This window comes from Salmo salar, chromosome ssa04 (genome assembly GCF_905237065.1).
Source record: "Salmo salar chromosome ssa04, Ssal_v3.1, whole genome shotgun sequence".
NCBI lineage: Eukaryota > Metazoa > Chordata > Actinopteri > Salmoniformes > Salmonidae > Salmo > Salmo salar.
In genome coordinates this window covers 36846573-36873810 of record NC_059445.1, presented here as the reverse complement: position 1 = coordinate 36873810, position 27238 = coordinate 36846573, and the positions used below count along the sequence as shown (strand labels likewise).

Sequence of the window (27238 nt, the reverse complement as noted above, 5' to 3'; positions counted from 1 at the left end):
AACTGAAAATCCCCCTACGAGGTGAGCCTCTGCATCACCTCACACCGCAGTCCACTTCCATCTAGGAACCGGAGCTGGAAGCCAAAAAGCCAATGCTGTTGACCGGATGTTGCTACTGCCTCATTCAATTTGTGCTAGCTAACTAGCTAGTGAAGCAAAATATAAACTGACTTGCTATAATCAGTCCTGCAATTTCGTGGGTCACCACCAGATATTACAGTTTCTCATCATAGACCTGAGCAAGGGAGGGGGAGTTAGTCAGCGCGTAGACAAGGGAGGGGGAGTTAGTCAGCGCGTAGACAAGGGAGGGGGAGTTAGTCAGCGCGTAGACAAGGTGACTTCAGTGTTAAAGACAGAGCCTTTATAAGGCTTGCCTATTTTTTATTTTGGCTAATTCACCATTTCCAACTATTTACATGACCATGTGATCAGAAAAAGATGCACACTAACTTTTCATCCTATGATAATCAAAAAACCTTATCTGAAAATGCCAGAAGACAAATTCCCAAATAATCAGAAACACTTTGCCCGTGATACAAAATGCCCTCGATGACTTACCAAGGTTTTAGTGCAAATGGCTGAACTTGGCTCACCTACAGCGTACTCATCTTCTCAGCTATGATATGGAAATGAATGTGTCCCAGAGAGAAGATAGTAGAAATCTTGACTACACCACATCAGATACATACAGAGATCCGTAATCCGGACAGTAGCCTGAACTCCATGTCTGGTGCCCAAATGTGGACCACAGACAAAGCTCATCCATGATGTATAGTGGTGGGTGGCGTTGGAGGTAAATCACATGGCCCATATAGCTCTTGAGGGCTTCTGCCCAGGTGGTCTGCAGAGGAGCAGCATATAACATGTCTCCCATGTGTCCCATCTCATCTCATCAGTACATTCTCACGTCCTGGCCTAAGGTTCTGGCATCCGTTCACAACCTGTCAGTTCTGCCCTAGATAGTGTAGAACACACATGCAGTTAGGGGAATGGAGAGGATAGGTGCCTCTTTGTTTTCTGTGTGATGACTTTGGCTGCTGCAGTGGGGGGGTTGAATAAGATTACTCCACTGGCTCCACAACGCCCCCAGCTCAGCGACGCACGTCTCCATAAAAAGCAGCCTTCTGTCTAGTGACCTGACTCCACTCGACTTCAGTCCCTGACCCAGCAGGGTTCCTCCTGGCCCGGCCGGGATCCTCATTCTCTGTTCTGGATCCCTTTCTCTCTTGAACCCTTTTTCTCTGGATCCATTTCCCTCTCACCGTGACAGCGAGAGGAATGACATTCTAACTATGACAGGGTCTGTAACAGAAGACCCTGAGATGTCTGTCTTCAGTCACTCCTTAGATTTACTATTTGTTTACATGTTGGAGTAATGCTGTGCTGGACTCTCCCTGAGGTGCCTGTATCTCAGTGTCACATTCCATTAGCAATACCAAATCTTGTTAAAGCATCATTATACAGATTTGATTTGATTTATTAGGATCCCCATTAGCCGACGCCAATGGGAACAATTAGTCTTACTGGGGTCTGTTACATAACGAAAAAGACATTACAGACAAAGACTGCAATTTACATACTGTACATTTAAAAACTTTAACATGTAGTGTGTGTGTGCATCTATCAGTTACACATACAGAGACAAAGAGAGACTACTCAGCTGTAACTAAAGTACTCATGTCCTATTCAGCAAAAAATACAATTAAAGCATACTTATTTATGCCATGATGATGGCATGTTAAGAAAATAATATATCAATAGTTTAACTACAAGCAAAATATGCTTTTTTTTCTCTTACTAATATTATTTCCATATCATGTGTGCTTTGCATTTGACTTGTTTTGATGTAGGACTTGTGTTTTTGTTGTTTGACATGCCATTATTCTGTCCCTTATGCAGCAGAAATATACTTATGCCAATGTTTAAAACACACAGTCATTAAAGACCAGTTAAAAACACACTTGTGGAAGGTTGGTTGGGTTGCCCCTATTGAGATAGAGGACTTTGTACACTGAGTGTACAAAACTTTAGGAAAACCTGCTCTTTCCATGACAGACCAGGGGCGTCAATCTCATTACACAGAGGGCCTCGTGTCTGGGGATTTGAGTTTTTTCCTTTCAATTAAGACCTATACAACCAGGTGAGGGGAGTTCTTTACTAATTTGTGACCTTAATTCATCAATCCACACTCAGTCCTCCGTATAATTAGTTTGACACGTGACATAGACTAACCAGGTAAATCCAGATGTAAGCTATGATCCCTTATTGATGTTACTTGTTAAATCCACTTCAATCACTGTAGATGAAGGGGAGGAGACAGGTTAAAGAAGGATTTTTAAGCCTTGACAAACTTGAGACATGGATTGTGTATGTGTGCCATTCAGAGTGTGAATGGGCAAGTCAAAAGATTTATGTGCCTTTGAAAAGGGTATGGTAGTAGGTGCCAGGCGCACTGATTTGAGTGTGTAAAGAACTGCAACACTGCTGGGTTTCTCCACATTCGTCAGTTTTCCGTGTGAATCAAGAATGGTCCACCACCCAATGGACATCCAGCCAACTTGACACAACTGTGGGAAGCATTGGCGTCGACATGGGCCAGCATCCCTGTGGAACAATTCACACCTTGTAGAGTCCATGCCCCAACAAATTGAGTCTGTTCTGAAGGGAAAAATGCTTGGAACTCAATATTAGGAAGGTGTTCATAATGGTTTGTACACACAGTGTATCTGTGCCATTATGGCAATATCCATGTTAAAACAGGGTATTCATCTAGAAATCCTCTCTCTCTATGGTTGTCCCCCCGTCCCGTCCCAAGATAGCTGTAACAGCAGCCTCGCTCTAGTGGTCCTGACTGCTGGCAGGCTGGAACACACACACACACACAACACTGCTGAAAACATAGGGATTTGCATTGCCCAACCAGTATCTGTGATTAATCATGTCAGTAGGGGAACATTGCTATTACACAGGCCTAGATATCCTCATTGTGGTGTGTGTAAGTGTGTGTGCAAGCTTGTGTCTGATGCTGGACAGATATACACACAGGGAAAGAACAAAGTCAGGAGGGCAGAGCCTTCTGTAATCAAACTCATTATGCAATCATCATGTCTCGTGATTGCAATGACAGCCGAACAAACAAGGCATCATGGGAACTGAGTTTGTGTTATGACAAGGACTGGTAAAGGTTTGTCTAAAATGAAAGAGTAGATGTAAGCCATACAGTATCAACCGGTTGGGGCTATTATGGTCAAACAATCAACCTCCCACTGAGTTAGTCACAACTCCAAGGTAGAACATGAAAGTTACCAGGATGAAACTGTTCAGAGGTCATCATCACTAACTGAATATTTCTATCCTTGTTTGTTTTCTGTTTCAGGATCTCCAGTAAGTACCATTTTCACCATGGTCATGGGATTTTAGTAGATGTGTATGAGGATAAAGTATGTTTGGTCTGCACTAACCTGGTGGGCCGTGCTTCAGAAAAGGTAAGTGATTGAACACCTACAGTAGCACATGGTAGGCAACAGTAGGTAAGTCATCAGTTTTTGTTTAGCTTAAAAGTATAGTTCACCAAAATTACAAAATTACATTACACATTGGTTTCCTTACCCTGTAAGCAGTCTATGGACAAGGTATTTGTAATGAACACGAGGGGAGACAGAGAGCTGGTTTCAAGCGCATGACGCAGCAGGTGTTTATTGTAAAGGACCACAGGAGGAGACAGGAAGCTGGATCCAGGGGCAGGCAGGTCATACACAGGGGGTCCAAAAGGGCAACAGTACAGGCAGGGAAAAGGCTAGTAACGCCGTCCGGGTGATCAGGCAATAGGTTGATAACAGGAAATCCGAAATCCGCTACAGTACAGGCAGAAAGACGTCGTTAGTGAGACAGGCAAAAACTATAATTCACAGGAAAACCCAGCGCTCTGAAAGACGTGTCACAAAACAAACAATACCTCACAGTGATGGGGTGCAAAGAACTGAACTAAATAGTGTGTGATAATGACATACAGGTGTGTGTACGGGAGGTTAGAATTCAGGTGATTGGGATCTGGAGAGTGAGCTGCGTTCAGGGGATCTAGGTGTTTGAGAGTGTGAGCTGGAAAGTGAGCTGGAAAGTGAGCTACATTCAGGGGATCTACTTGTTTGAGGGTGTGAGTTGGAAGCAGACGTTACAGTGTGACAGCAATCCAGGCATTGGTTTTATTTCCCTGGCAGTTTCCATATGCTAACATTTTAGTATTTGTGGCACAAATGTTATTTAATACAACCACTTGCATAAAAAAAAAAAAACATTTTTACGCAATGTGGCTGATGCAACAGATCAGAACGTTTAGCTTAAAATGTTGATACGCTATTAGGCTATTTCTTCACATTATAAGCTCAGCAGTGCGCACGTGGTAGTAGGCTATAAGCGCAAATGTTCCATTAGCAGAAAACACCAAAATTGACCAGCAAATGCAATTATGCATGTAATAAATGTGTGAAATTTGTTTTAATTTAGAATGGACCATTATCATGCACCTGTATCAAAACAGGGTCAGCGGGGAAAAATACATGTCATCTATGCACTTAAATAGCAAATGGAGGACGCTTTTCCCGTGGTTCATTTTCATGCCATCCAGGTTGTAACGAGTGTCGTGTGTGGAGGACCAAGACGCAACAGGAAAATGTATACTCATCTTCTTTTTAATTATTGAAGAAGGTGAAACAAACAATACACGTATACAATATGAAAACGACACTGACAGTTCCGTCAGGTGAAAAACACAAAACAGAATACAACTACCCACAAAGGGACAGGTGAAAACAATCTCCCTAAGTATGACTCTCAATCAGAAACAACGATATACAGCTGTTCCTGATTGAGAGCCACACCAGGCCAACAAAGAAATATACAACCTAGAATACCAAAGCAAGAACATACACCAAAAACCCCGGAACACATAAATACAACACCCCTCTACATACACATAACCCCCGAACCACATAAAACAAATACCCCCTGCAACGTCCGGACCAAAATACAGTAACAAATAACACCTATTACTGGTCAGGACGTGACACAGGTAGGCTATACTCCTGTTGTAAATATAAGCAATGTGCTTAATATTAGGAAAGTTGAGAAATAAATATAGTAGACCTAGCCTATAGAAAGCTGATGAAATCCTCCTCTATTTAGTAGAGGCCATCACTCTGTTTTCTCCCACAATTGCATAGCCTATAGAAATGTTGCGCAACATGAGCTCTCATGAAGTGTTTGGTAAGATTTTCTATTACATTTGCATTGATGTCAGAGTGATTAGAGGGACAATAGAGTGCTGAGTACCAGGCAGGTAGCAGGTTTGGTAGGCTACTAATGACCATCAGCAGCATCAGAGATTGGAGAAGCCTAATTACCGTGACTAAACGGTCACGTGGTATTTGACTGCCTTCATGACTCGTGATCGCCGGTGTGGCGGTAATGCAGTCACTGCAACAGTCCTAATGTCAGCAAGGGAAAGCATGTACAGAGAAAAAAGGGTGGGGTTAAGAATTGACCTCTGGAGGACACCATTGTGAATAGGTGCTGGGGGCGATACTGAACCATGCTCACTGAGAAACATGTATCACCTGAACCAGTCGAGCCGGTCAACAAGGGTGTTATGATCAATAGTAGCAAACGCGGCATTGGGATCCAAAAGAACTAGAATAGGGCATTCAACGGCAGCCAACAGAAGGACATTACTGACTTGCAATAAAGCAGCTTTCATACTCATTTTTCAAATAAGTTTTTCATACTCAAATAAGCCACAAATTGCTTGAAAACAACTTTTTCAAAAATCTTGGATAAAAAAAGGACGTTTTAAAGAGAGGTCTATAATTACTCAGTGGGGAGGGGTCTAGATTGGGCTTTTTAAGGAGAGGTTGGACCAGAGCAGTTTAAAAGAGTCTGGAAAAAAAGGCAGAGGTCAGGGAGACAGAATGTTGGGGCCAACAGTAGGCATAACCTATTTTAGTAGTCAAGTAGAGATCACATCCAAGGGGCAGGAGGAGGTCTTCATGTGAGCTACAGTAAGGAGGGACTCAAAGGATATTTGCTCAAATGAGCAAAAGGAAACAGCCAACTGGGCACAGATGTCAATTCAATGTCTATTCCACGTTGGTTCAAAGTAATTTCATGGAAACAACGTTGATTCAACCAGTGCGTGCCAAGTGGGAGTAGACAGTCTCAGAGTAGTTGCCTCAAGTGCCACCTGACCAGAAATGCTGGCATAGTGTTGGCTACTGTCAATCTTGGATATATATATATATATATATATATATATATATATATATATATATATATATATATATATATATATATATATATATATATTAGGGGGGCTGGTTCTAAGCTAACATATGGAATTGTTGTAAGAAGGTCATATCATGTATCATTTAGAAATTTGTTTTTAAATTTTAGGACCCCTTTAAGTATATAAAAAAAGATATATAAAAAAATTGTCGATAAAATATTGAATTTGGACTTTACTACTTATAGCACATTGAATTACACATTCAGAAATGGCAAAAACATACAGTCAAACAATAATTCATAAGGAATAAGGTTTTGGAAGATATAAGAAAGCTGATATTTAACCACTTATTTTTGTTGGCAATAAACTACCTCCATATTTCCATTCATTTGTATGGGTTACCATTAGATGAAACGGAAAACACCATGGACTTTGTGAGCGTCTCCCCTTTCTATAGAGTGGTCATATTAGTTTGTAGGCCAAAGCATTCGGATGCTACAGACGTTTTCGTTAGAAGACCGATTTTTGGGACGTCTCCTGGTCTGACAAACAGGCTGTAGCTCTGCCAGTTTCCACCACAGATGCGAAAGGGTGACATATGGGGGATGTGGTTGTTTTGAGACGCAGCCCATGCAAAAAGAGATATCTCTAGTTTAAACTGACGGACTTTGACTGGGACTTTTTTATTATGTTACTTGGATTGACGCACCGGGGTTAAACAGAATGTCTCATCAGATCATGCATTATCTCATACAATACGGGAAGTTTGCAGGCCTTCCATTTACCTTTTGTAAGTTAACTTTTTAAGGCACGAGTGTGGTCGTTTAACCAAGTTGAGACTGGCAGACCGTTTATTCTTGGTTTTAAAGGGTGCCACTGAGTCTAAACTAGGCTGAAATATGTCATTGAAACTGTTCCGCAAATCATTGGTGTGATGTCAAAGAATAGGATCAGTAGTACAGGATAAAAAAACATTCGTAAATTGACTAGCAGTTGTGGAGTTAATGATGGAAGAATGAGTGGGGACAGACACATTTTTAGGAGGAAGAGAAAACATTTGTAAAACAATACTGAGGTGGTCAGAGACACACACATCAATAGATTCCAAGTTATCAATATTCCGAGCACAGGACAGCACGAGATCAAGAGTATGGCCATGTTGTGTGTAGGCCTTGTGGCATGTAGCATAAACTTAAAGGATTCTAACAGGTTAAGAAACTACCATGCTAGTGCTTTGACACCTTAAGGTCAAATACTACAGCAAATACACTTAAAGGGATAGTTCACCAAAATTACACAATGACATCAGTTTCCTTACCCTGTAAGCAGTCTGTTGACAAGGTATGACAGCAATTAAAAAAAAATAATTCACCTTTATTTAACCAGGTAGGCCAGTTGAGAACAAGTTCTCATTTACAACTGCGACCTGGTCAAGATAAAGCAAAGCAGTGCGACACAAACAACAACACAGAGTTACACATGGAATAAACAAATGTACAGTCAATAACACAATAGAAAAAAAGTCTATATACAGTGTGTGCAAATGGCATAAGTAGGTAAGGCAATAAATAGGCCATAGTAGCGAAGTAATTACAATTTAGCAAATTAACACTGGAGTGATACATGTGCAGATGATGATGATGATGTGCAAGTAGAAATACTGGTGTGCAAAAGAGCAAAAAAGTTAATCAAAACAATATGGGGATCAGGTAGGTATATTGGATGGGCTATTTACAGATGGGCTGTGTACAGCCGCAGTGATCGGTTAGCTGCTCAGATAGCTTATGTTTAAAGTTAGTGAGGGAGATATAAGTCTCCAACTTTTTTTTGCAATTCGTTCCAGTCATTGGCAGCAGAAAACTGGAAGGAAAGGCGGCCAAAGGAGGTGTTGGCTTTGGCGATGACCAGTTAGATATACCTGCTGGAGCGCGTGCTACGGGTGGGTGTTGTTATTGTGACCAGTGAGCTGAGATAAGGCGGAGCTTTACCTAGCAAAGACTTATAGATGACCTGGGGCTAGTGGGTCTGGCAACGAATATGTAGCGAGGGCCAGCCCGACGAGAGCATTCAGGTCGCAGTGGTGGGTGGTATATAGGGCTTTGGTGACAAAACGGATGGCACTGTGATAGACTGCATCCAGTTTGCTGAGTAGAGTGTTGGAGGCTATTTTGTAAATGACATTGCCGAAGTCTCGGAAGGATAGTCAGTTTTACGAGGGTATGTTTGGCGGTGTGAGTGAAGGAGGTTTTGTTGTGAAATAGGAAGCCGATTCTAGATTTAATTTTGGATTGGAGATGTTTAATATGAGTCTGGAAGGAGAGTTTACAGTCTAACCAGACACCTAGGTATTGTAGTTGTCCACATATTCTAAGTCAGAACCGTCCAGAGGAGTGATGCTAGTCGGGCGGGCGGGTGCGGGCAGCGATTCGTTGAAAAGCATGCATTTAGTTTTACTAGCGTTTAAGAGCAGTTGGAGGCCACGGAAGGAGTGTTGTATGGCATTGAAGCTCGTTTGGAGGTTTGCTAACAGTGTCCAAACATGGGCCAGATGTATACAGAATGGTGTCGTCTGCGTAGAAGTGGATCAGGGAATCACCCGCAGCATGCTTTGGTTTAGTTTCCCTTGGATAAAAAATAATAATATTGGTTCCTTGACTTAATTTGGGATCTATCCCACAACTGTCCCAGACTATGTTTGGGACAGTATTTCTCGCACATAATAGAATCGGTCAACCTTTGTACTATTGGGGATAGTAGATTGACATAGGCTAGTGCTTTTGCTGTTCGTTAGGCCTCCTCATCTTGTTGGCCGATGAAAAGTAAATGTAGACAGTTCTTCCAATATCTTCAATATGCACCTCAGAATTGGATAAGGACACGCACAGTTGCATCCCCGATGACTGACAATTTTCTCTGGCTCAATGATAAGAAATCAGAGGTTGTTTTATTTAGCCCCCACCTTGCTAGAAACCAGATTGTAAATAACCTTGGTCATTTGTCCACCAATGCAAAGCCTATGGCCAGAAACCCTGGTGTATTCTTTGACACTGACCTAAACCTTAGGCTGCATGTAAAGGAGGGTGGTGCCCTGTCCTGCTATTATCATCTAAGAAATATAGCTAAAGTCAAGTCTTTTATTTCAGTCACTGATCTGGAGAAAGTTATATATGCTTTTATTTATAGATTACATGTCTCAGAAATCACGCCATCGTGTGCAGTTAGTTGAAAATGCTGCAGGAAAGAAAATGTAACCATATCACAACTATTTTAGCTTCTCTACACTGGCTGGCTACCAGTCACTTTTAGAATATATTTTGCAATTGTATGAATCACGTTTAAGGCTAAACTTGGTTTAGCCACATTGTCACGACTTCCGCCGAAGTCGGTCCCTCTCCTTGTTCGGGCGGCATTCGGCGGTCGACGTCACCGGCCTTCTAGCCATCGCCGATCCACTTTTCATTTTCCATTTGTTTTGTCTTTGTTTTTACACACCTGGTTTCACTTCATTATTTAACCCTCTGTTCCCCCATGTTTTTTTGTGAGTGAGTGATTGTTTGTATGTTTTACGGTCCGTTATGTGGGCTTGCTTTATTGTATTGTATTTGCCTATTTTGAGTAAATTACGTTTATTTACTCATATCTGCTGTCCTGCACCTGACTCCTCTACACAAGCTACACACAGACCTCATTACACACATCCTATATCTCTGATCTTTTATCTTGCTATGAGCCAGGACGCAGCCTGAGATCCTCTGGCAGGGCACTGTTGACCATTCCAAAGTCTAGGTTGAAAACGAAAGGAGACCGTGCATTTGCCATTAGGGCCCCTAGACTTTGGAATGGTCTGCCAGAGGAGATCACGCTTGCAGATTCAGTCCCTTTTTAAAAACTCTCTGCTGAAGACACACTTTTATTAAGTTGCTTTTAATATATGCTTTCAATGCATAATTTGAATTAGCTATCATTTTTTAATCTCATTCCTCCAGTCTGTTTCTTTGTTAGTATTTTCATTTTCTTATTTTATGATGTGAAGCACTTCCTTACTTGTATCGTAAACCGCTATACAAATAGAGTTATTATTATGATTATTATTAAGGGCCCGGCATTAAAATGAAAAGTCTGCCATAGTGAGATTGTTTAAAAGCATCCAAATTTTAATCCTAATTCTGACCTTCAGTTCTATTCTCTTATGTAGTGTTCTGTATAATCCTAACAGGGCTCGCCTGGACGGGATGGTTACCCGGTAAATGTCACTCTAATTCTCTTTTCTGAGCAAGTGTTCTATTATAAAAAATGTTTAAACCTGCATAAAATGTTACTCATTGTGTTACTCATATGTTACTCATTGTGTATCTATTATTAATTGTATTATTACGTGTTTTACTTTTCTATTATTTCTCTATTATCATTCACTCTGCATTGTTGGGAAGGGCCCGTAAATAAGCATTTCACTGTTAAGTCTACACCCGTTGTTTACGAAGCATGTCACAAATAAGATTTGATATGACCTAGAATATGATCTTCCCTAACCTAGAGTCCTAGACCAACCCTGTTCCTGGAGAGCTACCGTCCTGTAGGTTTTCGCTCCAACACCAGTTGTAACTAACCTGATTCAGTTTATCAACCAGCTAATTATTAGAATTAGAATCAGGTGTGCTAGATTAGGGTTGGAGAGAGAACCTACAGGACGGTAGCTTTCCAGGAACAGAATTGGAGAGCCCTGTGCTAGACTACAGTAATCTTCCCTCTTGGCCCCAGTTGAGTTGTTAACCTCTTTTGGCGCATGAACCGCTAGCGGGACACCTACGACAACATCCGGTGAAATTGCAGAGCGCGAAATTCAAAATACAAAAATGTTAATATTACACATTCATGAAAATACAGGTGTCATACATCATTTAAAAGTTTAACTTCTTGTTAATCCAACCACGTTGTCAGATTTCAAAAAAAGCATACCATGCGATTATCTGAGGACAGCGCCCAACACCAAAATACTTTTTCAACCAGCACAGGCGTCACAAAATCACAAATAGCGATTAAATAAATCACTTTCCTTTGAAGAGCTTCCTCTGTTTGCAATCCCAAGGGTCCCAGCTACACAATGAATGGTCATTTTGTTCGATAAAGTCCTTCTTTATATCCAAAAGTATGTTTAGTTGGCGCCAATGATCTCAGTAATCCACTCTTTTAACATGCATACAAACGAATCCAAAAAGTTACCAGTAAAGTTCGTCCAAACAAGTCAAACGATGTTTCTAATTAATCCTCAGGTACTCTAATATCTAAATAAACGATAATATTTAAGACGGAGAGTAGTATGTTCAATGGGGAAGATAAATAACGAAGAGCACCTGATTCACGCGCCAACAAGACCACTTTTCTAATGAGAGACGCCTTGTAGTTCTTCCAACTACTTGTTCATTTTTCAAAAAACAAGCCTGAAACCCTTTCTAAAGACTGGTGACATCTAGTGGAATCCATAGGAACTGCAATATGGGTCCTATCTATTTGTATTTCCCATAAGCAAGCACTGAAATGGCCTGTGACCTAAAAACAAAAATATTCCGGGTGGATTTTCCTCGCATTTTCGCCTGCCATATCAATTCTGTCATACTCACAGACATTATTTTAACAGAGTGTTTTCTATCCAATGCTACCAAGTATATGCATATCCTAGCTTCTGGGCCTGAATAACAGGCAGTTTACTTTGGGGATGTCAGTCATCCGAAATTCCGAACAAAAACCAGTCTCCAAAACAGGCTAAGCTATTGTGTGTAGGCACCTGCACCTCTCCCAGACCATAAGAGAGTGTCATCAACTTGATACATCAGGAAAAGCTCTCTTTTGCAGTTCAAACAAGTCTACTGACTTCATCTCAACAAGTGTCTAACACTTTCACAACAATACACCTAATACACACAAATCTAAAGTAAAGGAATGGGATTAAGAATATATAAATATTTGGACGAGCAATACCAGAGAGGCATAGACTTAGATAAAGTAGAATAGAGTATATACCTATAAGATGAGTAATGCAAAATATGTAAACATTATTAAAGTGAAAAAAATCTAATCAAATGTTATTGGTCACATACACGTGTTTAGCCGATGTTATTGCAGGTGTAGCGAAGTGCTTGTGCTTCTAGTTCCGACAGTGCAGCAATATCTAACAAGTATTATCTAACAATTTCACAACAAATACCTAATACACACATCTAAGTAAAGGAATGAAATTAAGAATACAGTTGAAGTCGTAAGTTTACATACACTTCGGTTGGAGTCATTAAAACTCGTTTTTCAACCACTCCACAAATTTCTTGTTAACAAACTATAGTTTTGACAAGGCGGTTAGGACATCTACTTTGTGCATGACACAAGTAATTTTTCCAACAATTGTTTACAGACAGATTATTTCACTTAGAATTCACTGTATCACAATTCCAGTGGGTCAGAAGTTTACATACACTAAGTTGACTGTGCCTTTAAACAGCTTGGAAAATTCCAGCAAATTATGTCATGGCTTTAGAAGCTTCTGATAGGCAAATTGACATCATTTGAGTCAATTGGAGGTGTACCTGTGGATGTATTTCAAGGCCTACCTTCAAACTCAGTGCCTCTTTGCTTGACATCATGGGAAAATCAAAAGGAAATCAGTCAAGACCTCAGGAAAAAACAGTGTAGATCTTCACAAGTCTGGTTCATCCTTGGGAGCAATTTCCAAACGCCTGAAGGTACCACGTTCATCTGTACAAACAATAGTACACAATTACAAACACCATGGGGCCACGCAGCTGTCATACCGCTCAGGAAGGAGATGCGTTCTGTCTCCTAGAGATTAACGTATTTTGGTACAAAATGTGCAAATCAATCCCAGAACAACAGCAAAGGACCTTGTGAAGATGCTGGAGGAAACAGGTACAAAAGTATGTGTATCCACAGTAAAACGAGTCATATATCGACATAACCTGAAAGTCCGCTCAGCAAGGAAGAAGCCACTGCTCCAAAACCGCCATAAAAAGCCAGACTACGGTTTGCAATTGCACATGGGGACAAAGATCATAATTTCTGGAGAAATGTCCTCTGGTCTGATGAAACAAAAATAGAACTGTTTGGCCATAATGACCATCGTTATGTTTGGAGGAAAAAGGGGGACGCTTGCAAGCTGAAGAACACCATCCCAACCGTGAAGCACGGGAGTGGCAGCATCATGTTGTGGGGGTGCTTTGCTGCAGGAGGAACTGGTGCACTTCACAAAATAGATGGCATCATGAGGGAGGAAAATTATGTGGATATATTGAAGCAACATGTCAAGAAATCAGTCAGGAAGTTAAAGCTTGGTCACAAATGGGTCTTCCAAATGGATAATGACCCCAAGCATACTTCCAAAGTTGTGACAAAATGGCTTAATATGGGCTAGGTGGGACGCTTGCGTCCCACCTACTCAACAGCCAGTGTAATCCTGTGGAGCGATATTCAAATATCTTAGAAATGCTATTACTTCAATTTCTCAAACATATGACTATTTTACACCATTTTAAAGACAAGACTCTCGTTAATCTAACCACACTGTCCGATTTCAAAAAGGCTTTACAACGAAAGCAAAACATTAGATTATGTCAGCAGAGTACCCAGCCAGAAATAATCAGACACCCATTTTTCAAGCTAGCATATAATGTCACATAAACCCAAACCACAGCTAAATGCAGCACTAACCTTTGATCTTCATCAGATGACACACCTAGGACATTATGTGATACAATACATGCATGTTTTGTTCAATCAAGTTCATATTTATATCAAAAACCAGCTTTTTACATTAGCATGTGACTAGCATGTGACTAGCATTCCCACCGAAAACTTCCGGTGAATTTACTAAATTACTCACGATAAACGTTCACAAAAAACATAACAATTATTTTAAGAATTATAGATACACAACTCCTATATGCACTCGCTATGTCCGATTTTAAAATAGCTTTTCGGTGAAAGCACATTTTGCAATATTCTGAGTAGATAGCTCGGCATCACAGGGCTAGCTATTTAGGCACTCACCAAAGTCAGATTTACTATAAGAAAAATGTTATTACCTTTGCTGTTCTTCGTCAGAATGCACTCCCAGGACTTCTACTTGAATAACAAATGTTGGTTTGGTCCCAAATAATCCATAGTTATATCCAAATAGCGGCGTTTTGTTCGTGCGTTCAAGACACTATCCGAAGTGTAAATAAGGGTCATGCGCACGACGCATTTCGCGACAAAAAAAATCTAAATATTCCATTACCGTACTTCGAAGCATGTCAACCGCTGTTTAAAATCAATTTTTATGTCATTTTTCTCGTAAAAAAGCGATAATATTCCGACGGGAGTGGTGGTTTTCGTTCAAAGAGAGAGAAAGTAAACATTGAGTCGACTCGGGCACGCGCGCCCCGTCCCATTGTCCTCAGATCGGCCACTTACAAAATGCGCTACTGTTTTTCAGCCATGGGCTGCAAAGCCACGATTCAGCTTTCTGGAGCCTTCTGAGAGCCTATGGGAGCGTTAGAAAATGTCACGTCATGCCAGAGATCCCCTGTTTTTGTTAGCGATGATCAATAAGGCCATGAAATGGTCAGAGAGAGCGCTTCCTGTTTGGAATCTTCTCAGGTTTTGGCCTGCCAAATGAGTTCTGTTATACTCACAGACACCATTCAAACAGTTTTAGAAACGTTAGGGTGTTGTCTATCCAAATCAAACAAGTATATGCATATTCTAGTTACTGGGCAGGAGTAGTAACCAGATGAAATCGGGTACGTTTTTTATCCAGCCGTGCAAATACTGCCCCCTATCCCCAACAGGTTAAGGACAACAGTCAAGGTATTGGATTGGCCATCACAAAGCCCTGACCTCAAGCCTATAGAAAATTTGTGGGCAGAATTGAAAAAGCGTGTGCGAGCAAGGAGGCCTACAAACCTGACTCAGTTACACCAGCTATGTCAGGAAGAATGGGCCAAAATTAATCTAACTTATTGTGGGATGATTGTGGAAGGCTACCCGAAATGTTTTAGCCAAGTTAAACTATTTAAAGTCAATGCTACCAAATACTAATTGAGTGTATGTAAACTTCTGACCCACTGGGAATGTGATGAAAGAAATAAAAGCTGAAATAAATCATTCTCTCTACTATTATTCTGACATTTCACATTCTTAAAATAAAGTGGTGATCCTAACTGACCTAAGACAGGGAATGTCAGAACGGCAAAGACTAAGATACAGGGGATAGTATAGAATACATTATATACTGTCGTGGAATTATTGTAATCAAAAGGAGAGACTTTTCAGAATGATTTGCAATGAACATTTTGCTATAACCAATTTTACCAGAATCATACATTTCTAAGGTGTCCAAATTTGGGAAGCCCTGCAGGGATCAGTCCCACCAAGATACAATGACAGACCACACCCTAAAAAACTGGCCAAAATACAATGTCTAGACGTCATACAGAAACACCGGTAAACAACTTGTTCTTCAAACAGGATTTCTCATAAACTTCCGCCTACATTCCAAGGGTTCATAATAAGAAATCTATTTATCTTTTCCAAACCTACTCCACGTCCCTCAGGAATACTTTTAAGACAATGATCACCCTTTTCCCCTAACTGCCCGCTTCCTTCCTAGGTAAATAAGAGACTATACTCTCTTTTCCAACCTAGGATAAGGGTAACATGTCTTTCAAGAAAAATATATCATTAGCTACATGACATTTTTTTCTTGGCCACTCAACACTTTCGCCTAAACTGCCCACTCTGACATCAACAAATGCTCAATTAATGTCTAACATTTTTACTCAAGCCACATTTCTTCAGCCTCCAGAGGTTGAAGAGGCAATGTTGCGCCTTCTTCACCACGCTGTCTGTGTGGGTGGACCATTTCAGTTTATCAGTGATGTGTACACCGAGAAAATTGAAGCTTTCCACCTTTTCCACTGCAATCCCGTTGATGTGGATAAGGGGATAAGGGGTGCTCCCTCTGCTGTTTCTTGAAGTCCACGATCAGCTCCTTTTATTTTGTTAAACGTTGAGTGAGAGGTTATTTTCCTGGCACCATATTCCTTCCCAGGGCCCTCACCTCCTCCCTGTAGGCTGTCTCATCATTGTTGGCAATTAGGCCTACTACTGTTGTGTCGTCTGCGAACTTGAGTCGGAGGCGTGCGTGTCCACGCAGTCATGGGTGAACAGGGAGTACAGGAGGGGGCTGAGCACCCACCCTTGTGGGCCCCAGTGTTGAGGTGTTGTTTCCTACCTTCACCCTCTGGAGGCGGCCTGTCAGGAAGTCCAGGACCCAGTTGCACAGGGCAGGGTTCAGACTCAGGGCCTTGAGCTTAATGATGAGCTTGGAGGGTACTTGGTGTTGAATGCTGAGCTATAGTCAATGAACAGCATTAATACATAGGTATTTCTCTTGTCCAGATGGGATAGGGCAGTGTGCAGTGCGATGGCGATTGCATCGTCTATGGATCTATTGGGGCGGTAAACAAATTGAAGTGGGTCTAGGGTGTGAGGTAAGGTAGAGAAGATATGATCCTTGACTAGTCTTTCAAAGCACTTCATGATGACAGAAGTGAGTGCTACGGGGCGATAGTCATTTAGTTCAGTTACCTTAGCTTCTTGTGTACAGGAACAATTGTGGCCATCTTAATTAAAGCATGCGGGGACAGCAGACTGGGATAGGTAGAGATTGAAATGTCCATAATCACTGCAGCCAGCTGGTCTGTGCATGCTCTGAGGACACGGCTAAGGATGCCGGCAGCCTTGCGAGGGTTAACACTCTTAAATGACTTACTCACGTCAGCCATGTAGAAGGAGGGCCCACAGTCCTTGGTAGCTGGCCGCGTCGATGTCACTGTGTTATCCTCAAAGCAGACACAGGTGTTTATCTTGTCCAGAAGCAAGATGTGTGTGTCCGCAACATGGCTTGTTTTCCTTTTGTTGTCCGTGATTGTCTGTAGACCCTGACACATATGTCTCATGTCTGAGCCGTTGAATTGCGACTCCACTTTGGTTCTATACTGACGTTTTGCAGAATAACTACACTGTTTGTATTCAGCCATATTCCCAGTCACCTTGCCATGGTTAAATGTGGTGGTTCGCGCTTTCAGTTTTGCGCGAATGCTGCCATCTATCCATGGTTTCTGGTTAAGGTAGGTTTTAATAGTTAGTGGGTACAACATCTCCTATACACTTCCTGATAAACTCAGTCACCGTATCAGTGTAATCGTCGTTGTTATTGTCAGAGGCTACCCGGAACATATTCCAGTCCATGTGATCAAAACAATCTTGTCAGACCAGCATTGAATAGTCCTTAGCCCGAGTTCTTCCTGTTTGAGTTTCTGCCTATAGGAATGGAGGAGCAAAATGGAGTTGTGATCAGATTTGCCGAAGGGAGGGCAGTGTTCGAGTGTTTTTTCAAATGGTTAATTTGCCCGGGGAGCAGTTGTTGTTTGGTGTTAACTGCTTTGCTCAAGGGCAGAATGGAATATTTTTCCAGAGGGGTTGGGTTAAATGCGGAAGACACATTTTGGTTGAGTGCATTCAGTTGTGCAGCTGACTAGGTATCCCCTTTCCCTTACCTGTCCCTTCTATTCAGACAAAGGTTTGAGACAGTTGTTCTGACAGTAGGTCCAGAAGGATTGGGTTGCACGTGTTGGCAGTCCACATGCTTACTTAAGATCAACAGGAAATGCACAAACCTGTGAAGTTCTTCCAATAATAAGAGGAATGTGAGTCCAAACTCTGTGTTCATGACTGAACCACATGTGGGCCCAGTTGGACTCACAGTTTCCCTACAGTATTCACAGAATAGTTGATGTACCTCTTTTCCTTAGAATCCTTGCATCTTCATCCTTCTTTTTAACGCCACTGGCTGTGGAATATTATAATAGTACATTGAATTGACTTCAAGAGCATTTCAGCACCTGTGCCGCACTGGACAGCGACCTACATAATGGCTTTGTGATACAGTGAACGTGGACTCTAGACTGACTGGATTTTTACCCATGTTTGTCTATAGCCTGCTTAATCGTTGGCCAGCAGTGTGCCCAATTGATCTGATATTTTTGCTACCAAAACGTGCATACAGACTCCGGAGAGGTGTACATAACCGTGTTTTTCTTTAACATAATATGTATTCTTCATACATTTTTCTGTATTCTAGGGCCCACTTGGGATGGATGGGAAGCCTGTAAGTACCCATTTTCATCATCTTAATATTTTGATATGGTTTTGATATTTAGCTCACAGTGCACTTTATACAGTCCAGCTCTATTCAATGATGTGTTCATTCAATTATCATAAACATTTTATGTGTTCTACTCTTGCCATGAATGACTTGTGATATAATCATTCTGTGATTTAAACCTTGTCTTCCCATATACAGGGTGCTCCTGGTCCCATGGGAAGCCAGGTATGTACGATAATCATCTTATCTGTTAAACTCCCAGTTTTTGATGACCAAACACCAACGTGTCTATATAAGCAGATGTGATGTAGCAGAGCTGAACATCTGCCAAAAAAAGATACCATACCGGGCCTCCCGAGTGGCGCAGTGGTCTAAGGCACAATTACACAAAAACAATACACTGTAATACATGCAACTTGGAAAATACAACATTTTTACATTGACATTTTAGTAATTTAGCAGACGCTCTTATCCAGAGTGACTTGTAGTAGTGAGTGCATACATTTCAGTACTGGTCCCCTGTGGGAATCGAACCTGCAAGCTTCAAGCTCTACCAACTGAGCCACACGGGACTAACACTACAAAGTTAATAATGAATGCACACATATTCACAGTCCCTGCGTCCTATTGTCTGACCATGAATAGCGCCTACATCTGTCCTACAGTATGTCCCACTGTTCAGCAGCCTAACCTGTTGGGGCTCGGGGGCAGTATTGAGAAATTTTGAAAAAAATATGTGCCCATTTTTAACTGCCTCCTACACCAACTCAGAAGCTAGGATATGCATATTATTAACACATTCGGATAGAAAACACTCTGAATTTTCTAAAACAGTTTGAATGGTGTCTGTAAGTATAACAAAACTCATATTGCAGGCAAAAACCTGTGAAAAATAGATTTAAAAAAAATGTGAATTTTGTGACTGTACTATTTAGTGTCATTGTTTTATAGATACCATAGTGAGAAAGGATTCATTTCGCAACACCTACGGCTTCCACTAGATGTCAACGATCTTTATAAAGTTGTTTGAAGCGTCTATGATAAACAGAGAGCAAATTAGAATGCAAGGAAGTTGACATGTCATCACTTCATTTTTTTGCGCCTGCGCATAAATCTGAGAAGCGTGAGTTTGTCATCATTGTTTATCTAGACATAGGATAGGTTGTGTGAAAATATTACTGATGTTTAACGTTAAAAATGGACCAAAAGATTAATGCTAAGCAACGTTTGACATGTTTGAACGAACGTAAATAGATTATTTACTTTTTTTTTTTTGCTTTTCGGCGTGATTTTACACCCCCCCCCACCACGTTTTGTGGGAGCATAATGAACGCTAACTACTTGTTGTTATTTGGACATAAATTATGAACTTTGTCAAAAGAAACCACATTTGTTCCGGACCTGGGAAATCCTGGCAGTGCCTTCTGATGGAGATAATCAAAGGTAAGGGGATATTTACAATGTTATTATCGATATTAGATGATGCTAACTGTATAGCATAGCTTATTGTTCTTAGCATAGCACCCCGTTTATTGCAAAATGTGATTTCCCAGTAAAGTTATTTTGAGATCTGGCCATTCGGTAGCAATTACGAGATGATAATATATTATTCTTTGAATGACAATATTATAATTTACCAATGTTTTCGAATAGTAATTTTGTTATGTTCACCGGAAGCATTTCAGAGAAGAAAAAATCTGAATTTCACGCTACTGTAAAATGCTGTTTTTGGATATAAATATGAACTTGATGGAACAAAAAATGCATGTATTGTATAACATAATGTCCTAGGAGTGTCATCTGATGGAGATTGACAAAGGTTAGTGCATAATTCTAGCTGGTTTCTGCTTTTGGTGACGCCTGACCTTGAATTGAAAATGGATGTTTGTACTTTTGTGGCTATGTACTGTCCTAACATAATCTAACTTTATGCTTTTGCCGTAAAGCCTCTTTGAAAATCGAACAATGTGGTTAGATTAAGGAGATGTTTATCTTTTAAATTGTGTAAAATAGTTGATTGTTTGAGAAATTGAAATTATTAGATTTTTGATGTTTTGAATTTCCAGCCTTGTTAGCAATCCCGACTCGGGGTTCATTGCTAACCTGTAGCCCCAACAGGCTAATGGCTGCCTGAATGAAAGGAATGAATGAAATTAACACTCCTCTATTCTCCACCGGTCAGCTCATTATCAGCACCCTCTGGTTAAGGGAGACCTTTTTAACTTTGATTCACCTTGGCAAAGCTGTGCTCCTAGTCTGGAAAGGCCTATCCATTCATCAGTGTGCTATATGAGCCCCTGAAGGCAGGCAGCCCTGAAGGCAGCCCTGTGCATACCTGCGTCTATATCCAAGGGACCACAGCAGGCTCGTCTGCAACATGGGAGGAGAGGTGGAAACAATGTCACACTCAAGAATAAATGGGGTGTGTCTTGACTGAAGTGAGCCTCTATAAAAAGTACCCCTTTCTTATAAGATTATCTGATTTATTACCTTGTTCTGAAGGCACTTATACACGTTCTTAAACACTTTCCCTGCACCTCATTAAGACTTTGCAATTACTTTTGATGGACTAAATGTAACACAAATGCACTGTAATCTTAAGACTTATAGTGCATTCAGAAAGTATTCAGACCCCTTGACTTTTTCCACAAGTTGCAGCCTTATTCTAAAAATGAATAAAAAAAATTCCCCAAATTTGTTGTTGTTGATATTTTATTTAAAAAAATGTTATTGAAAATACAGATCAACAATTTACATTCTTACATCATACAAAACAGAACACAGGTACTAACGAGAAAATACTGAAACAAACAAAAATATTAAAAAAAGAAACAATTCTAGTGCAATTGTAATCACTCTGAAAAAATCTTATTGTAATGATTTAGGAAAATGTTATTCATGTTATTGTTCACTAGGGTTAATGTTTTAATAAAATAGTTAAATTCAATCAAAAATAAATTGTATTTTTGGTATAGAATTTTGGAATTATTGTTTGTCTAAAGTATTTGGCAACAAGAATAAAAATAAATCACAATCATCTCAATGGTCTTGTTATCATTGCAATAGTAACATATTATATCTTTCTTGTCAAAAACATGGGTAGTGTTCATAATGGTAAATAAGTATTTTGCAAGGTTTTCCCAAAATTCTGACACAAATTTAAATTCAAAGAACAAGTGAGACAGATTCTCACCTTCTTTTTCACAGAAAACGCAGATCAAGAGCCACAAATTTGGATATCATAGAATTACATGGATATATCTTACGTAAAATTTTAAAGTGCATTTAACTTTGTTTGGTATACAATATTTGTAAGGCCTTAACCATGCATTTTTCCAGACAATGTCAGGAAAAAGCATGTTCCAGAAAAAATGTCCTCTCGGTGTTACACTCTTCTTCGTCTGAAGATAAAGAGAAATAATCGTTGGAGAAAGTGGACCAATAGGCAGCGGGGTTATGTGTACTCATCTTCTTTTTATTATGGAAAAGAAGGTAAACCGAAAACAAAACACGTACACAGGAAAAACACACCGACGACTAACAGGCTTGTAAGGCACAAAGCTATACACAGCAATTAATCTCCCACAACTCAAAACCCAAACACATACCTATATATAGGACTCTCAATCAGAGGCAACCAGAAACACCTGCCTCCAATTGAGAGTCCAACACCCAAACCTAAACATAGAAAACTAAACTAGACAGAACATAGAAATACAACCTAGAACATACCCAAAACCCTGAACTAACAAATCAAACACCCTAATACACAGCCAACCACCCCGAACCACATAAAACAAATACCCTCTGCCACGTCCTGACCAAACTACAGTTACAAATAATCCATAATACTGGTCAGGACGTGACACTTGGTGTAAGTTGGTTTTGTGAATGAAGAATTTGTCTTATATACTTATTACAACAAGATTTCTCAAATAAGCCCACGCCTTCCAATCTGAGTTCTGGATAAGCTTTGTGATCATTACCAAAGCTAAGATGAGTTTTCATTAGTGTAGTTAGACCACTGGGAACGGCTTTGATCACAGAAATAAACTCTCTGAAAGGTATTGGAAACTCTTTCAATGTTATAAATTGTTCATATGTGAGAATATTACCCTTGTTGTCGAAAACATCAAGAACAAAGTCAATATTCCTCTCATACCAGATGGGGTAGAACAATGACTTATTCCTTACAGTTATGTATGAATTATTCCACAAAATAGCTTTATGTGGGGAAAAATTGTGCAGGCAACATATTTTCCAGGCCATTAAAGTTTGTTGGTGAAACCTAGCCAATTTAGCATGTAATCTTTCAGGAATATATTTTTTCCCTCATCAGTCTACACACAACAGGCCATAATCACAAAGCAAAAACAGGTTTTTAGAAATGTTGGCAAATGTATCACATTTAGAAATGTTTGCAAATGTATCACATTTGGCAGCAATTACAGTCTCGAGTCTTCTTGGGTATGACGCTACAAGCTTGGCACACCTGTATTTGGGGAGTTTCTCCCATTCTTCTTTGCAGATCCTCTCAAGCTCTGTCAAGTTGGGTGGGGAGTGTCGCTGCACAGCTATTTTCAGGTTTATCCAGAGATCAAGGACATTCAGAGACTTGTCCCGAAGCCACTCCTGCGTTGTCTTGGCTGTACACTTAGGGTTGTTGTCCTGTTGGAAGGCGAATCTTTGCCTTAGTCTTGTGATTAAGCGCTCTGGAGCATGTTTTCATCAAGGATTTCTCTGTACTTTGCTCCGTTCAGCTTTCCCTCGATCTTGACTAGTCTTCCAGTCCCTGCAGCTGAAAAACATTCCCACAGCATGATGCTGCCACCACCATGCTTCACTGTAGAGATGGTGCCAGGTTTCCTCCAGACGTGATGCTTGGCATTCAGGCCAAAGAGTTCAATCTTGGTTTCATCAGACCAGAGAATCTTGTTTCTCATGGTCTGAGAGTCCTTTAGGTGTCTTTTGGTAAACTCCAAGGGGGCTGTCACGTGACTTTTACTGAGGAGTGGCTTCCGTCTGCCCCCTCTATCATAAAGGCCTGATTGGTGGAGTGCTGCAGAGATGTTTGTCCTTCTGCAAGGTTCTCCCATCTCCACAGAGCAAATCTGAAGCTTTGTCAAAGTGACCATCCGGTTCTTGTTTACCTCCCTGACCAAGGCCCTTATCCCCCAATTGTTCAGTTTTGCCAGGCAGCCAGCTCTAGGAACAGTCTTAGAGGTTCCAACCTTTTTCCATTTAAGAATGATGGAGGCCACTGTGTTTTTGGGGACCTTGAATGCTGCAGAAATTTGTTGGTACCCTTCAGATCTGTGCCTCGACACGGTCCTGTCTCGGAGCTCTGCGAACAATTCCTTCGACCTCATGGTTGGGTTTTTGCTCTGAGGTGCACTGTCAACTGTGGGACCTTAAATAGACAGGTGTCTGCCTTCCAAATCATGTCCAATTTATTTTACCAAAGGTGGACTCCAATCAAGTTGTAGAAACATCTCAAGGATGATCAATGGAAACAGGATTCACCTGAGCTCAATTTTGAGTCTCATAACGAAGGGTCTGAATACTTATGTAAATAAGGTATTTCTGTTTTTAAATTTTAATGCATTTGCAACAATTTCTAAAAACCTATTTCTGCTGTGTCATTATGGGGTATTGTGTTTGGATCGATGAGGAAAAACATTAATTTAATCAATTTTGGAATAAGGCTGTAACGTAACAACATGTGGAAAAAGGAATGGGGTCTGAATACTTTCCGAATGCACTGTATATGGCATGCCTCCCCAGATGTAATTATTAAATGATGTGTACTATATGCAGAGCAAAAAAGATTGCAAGACTTGTGTAAAGATGTACTGTATACATTACGTGTGGAGAGTGAGTGGGTGTTGAGGCTCCTGTTATCTAACAGTACAGTGAAAAGCAGCAGCCCAACCCTCCAACACCAGTTACATCACTCTGACACTGACATCACTCTGACACTGTCTATTTGCTCCATCTGTGTGAGGATTAAAAATCGCCTGTGTCCATTCATTCACAAAGCTCATATTAGCAGATACCCTTCATCTCAATCTGAACACACTCTAAGAAGGCCTCATGCGGGTACCTCATCACAGAATTAATTGCAATCATGAGATTCTGTAGAGCGTAACCCTTTGAGGCCTAAACTCATATGTCCTCCACCCGTTGTAAGAGGGAGAGTTAATCAGTGAACAAAAGCTGTGTCCCTCAAACCACCACACAACCCTGAACCCTTCATGAGGTAGAAGGCATGGCTTTCATTTGGGTCTTTAAAGGGAAAGTGAAAGTTGAAATATCTTGGAAGGAATGAGTTTTGTCAGCGATCATCACAGTCCATTATTTCCTTTTTCTCCTCTATTGTCAGGGACTGCCTGGGCCAAAAGGAGACAAGGTATGACAAAATACACCTTTTCTATAGTGCAAGTAGTCCTATAGAAAAGCTACTTTTTTACATGAATTTTTTTGTATTTTACCCCCTTTTTCTACCCAATTTCAATCTTGTCTCATCGCTGCAACTCCCCAACGCGCTCAGGAGGCGAAGGTTGAGTCATTCGTCCTCCAAAACATGACCCGCCAAACCGCGCTTTAAGGATCGGACCCTTTTTAAAAAAAATCGCCCTAAAATGACATACGCAAATATAACTGCCTGTAGGTCAGGACCTGAAGCAAGGATATGCATATTCTTGATACTATTTGAAAGGAAACACTATGAAGTTTGTGGAAATGTGAAATGAATGTAGGAGAATATAACACATTAGATCTGGTAAAAGATAATATAAAGAAAAAAAACATGTTTTCCCACCAAAAAAATGTTTTCATCATCTTTGAAGAGCAAGAGAACACTTAGGAGTGTAGGCGCAATTTATATTTTGGCCACTAAATGGCAGCAGTGTATGTGCAAAGTTTTAGGCTGATCCAATGAACCATTGTATTACTGTTCAAAATGTTGTATCAAGTTGTATCAATTGATACATTTTCAAGTACATGACTATAGAGAACATACAAAAATGATATGGTAATAAAACATTTAAGTTTACACACTCTCAGGAATGTCATAAATTATGGATAATTAGATTCCCTACAGAAAAGACACTAACCTTACACTTCGAAATGGGGGGGGGGGGGGGGTTCGACACACCCAGTTCCTACATTTGAATATAAAAATGTTTTTTTATCAAACAAAACTATGCTACATTTTATCTCTGGGACCCTCAGGATGACAAATCAGTGCAAGATTACTGAATGTAAGTACATTATATCCTTCAGAGGTGAATGTGTCAAACCAGTTGCCTTGATAAAAGTTTTTTGTTCTTGTGCACTCTCTTCAAACAATAGCATGGTATTTTTTCACTGTAATAGCTACTGTAAATTGGACAGTGCAGTTAGATTAACAAGACTAACTGCACTGTCCAGGGGGGAGGGGGGGGGACACCAATCCTGTAGAGATTAACAACCGCCTAATTAACCCAGAATCCAGTGATACAGCCCGGGATTAAACCAGGGTCTGTAGTGAAGCCTTTAGCACTGCGATGCAGTGCCTTCGACTGCTGCGCCACTCGGGAGGCCCTGAAAAGGTAATTTTTAATGTGACTTGCGACAGCAAAAGTCACACTATAAATATTGTCAAGTTTTGAGTCAACTTAAAAATTGTGCTTCCTAACAACACTGTGGTCAGAGCAGCACTGAGGTGGGTTGCTGAGTTCACATTAATTAATATCCCACAAGGCTTAATGCCTCTGCCTCAGCAACTCAAAGAAATAACACTTAGATTTCCCTTGACCACCAAGTCAAAATGTTTAGTTCTATGTCTCAAAAAAAGTCTCACCTACATCTCACCAACTACCATAAAAATACTTTTAAACAGCGGAAGCAATTCACACAATTTTCTGGATTCATGTAAAATTACCTTTCAAGTCAATTAATTAGTACAATTAATAAAGTTATAATACAATTTTCAACTTGAAATGGAACGAAATTCTGGAAGTATGATAGTAATTTGCTTTGTACCTTTGATATACCCGTCGTGTACTTTGATCATCCATAGCATTCTCTAATTTTCTTGTTTTCTCTAGGGAGACCAAGGAGATATGGGGCCCAGGGTGAGAGAATTAAATATGTCATATATATATTAGGAATTATTGCTCTTTCCTTGACATAAACTGACCAGGTGAAAGCTATGATCCCTTATTGATGTCACCTGTTAAATCCACTTCAATCAGTGTAGATGAAGGGGAAGAGACAGGTTAAGAAGGATTTTTAATCCTTGAGACAATTAAGACATTGATTGTGCATGTGTCCCATTCAGAGGGTGAATGGGCAAGACAAAAGATTTAAGTGCCTTTGAACGGGGTATGGTAGTAAGTGCCAGGAACACCGGTTTGAGTGTGTCAAGAACTGCAACGCTGCTGGGTTTTTCACACTTAACAGTTTGCCGTGTGTAACAAGAATGGTCCACCACCCAAAGAACATCCAGTCAACTTGACACAACTGTGGGAAGCATTGGCGTCAACATGGGCCAGCATCCCTGTGGAACTCTTTCAACACCTTGTAGAGTCCATGCCATGACAAATTGAGGCTGTTCTGAGGACAAAGGGGGGTGCAACTCAATATTAGGAAAGTGTTCCTAATGTTTTATATGTGTATCAGTCTATCTTTTATCATTCGCCAACACACCAGAATATTACCAGCTCCACTCTCTCAGGTCAAGTACAATGCTTATTTTCCCCAGC

General features: G+C 40.5%; 1 protein-coding gene across 8 annotated transcripts in view; it reads left to right on the top strand.

Annotated features, from left to right (window-relative positions):
* LOC106602916 (collagen alpha-1(XXIII) chain) overlaps nucleotides 1-27238 on the top strand; it is a 140413-nt gene that overhangs the window by 75044 nt on the left and 38131 nt on the right. The window contains exons 4-9 of one of the 8 annotated variants that reach the window (XM_014195910.2): nucleotides 3377-3384; nucleotides 10494-10520; nucleotides 18468-18494; nucleotides 18690-18716; nucleotides 24874-24900; nucleotides 26582-26608. In XM_014195910.2, coding sequence (XP_014051385.2) covers nucleotides 3377-3384; nucleotides 10494-10520; nucleotides 18468-18494; nucleotides 18690-18716; nucleotides 24874-24900; nucleotides 26582-26608 — 143 coding nt within the window. The remainder of the gene's footprint in view (nucleotides 1-3376; nucleotides 3385-10493; nucleotides 10521-18467; nucleotides 18495-18689; nucleotides 18717-24873; nucleotides 24901-26581; nucleotides 26609-27238) is intronic. The other 7 variants (XM_014195913.2, XM_014195912.2, XM_014195911.2 and 4 more) reach the window with 7 other exon arrangements.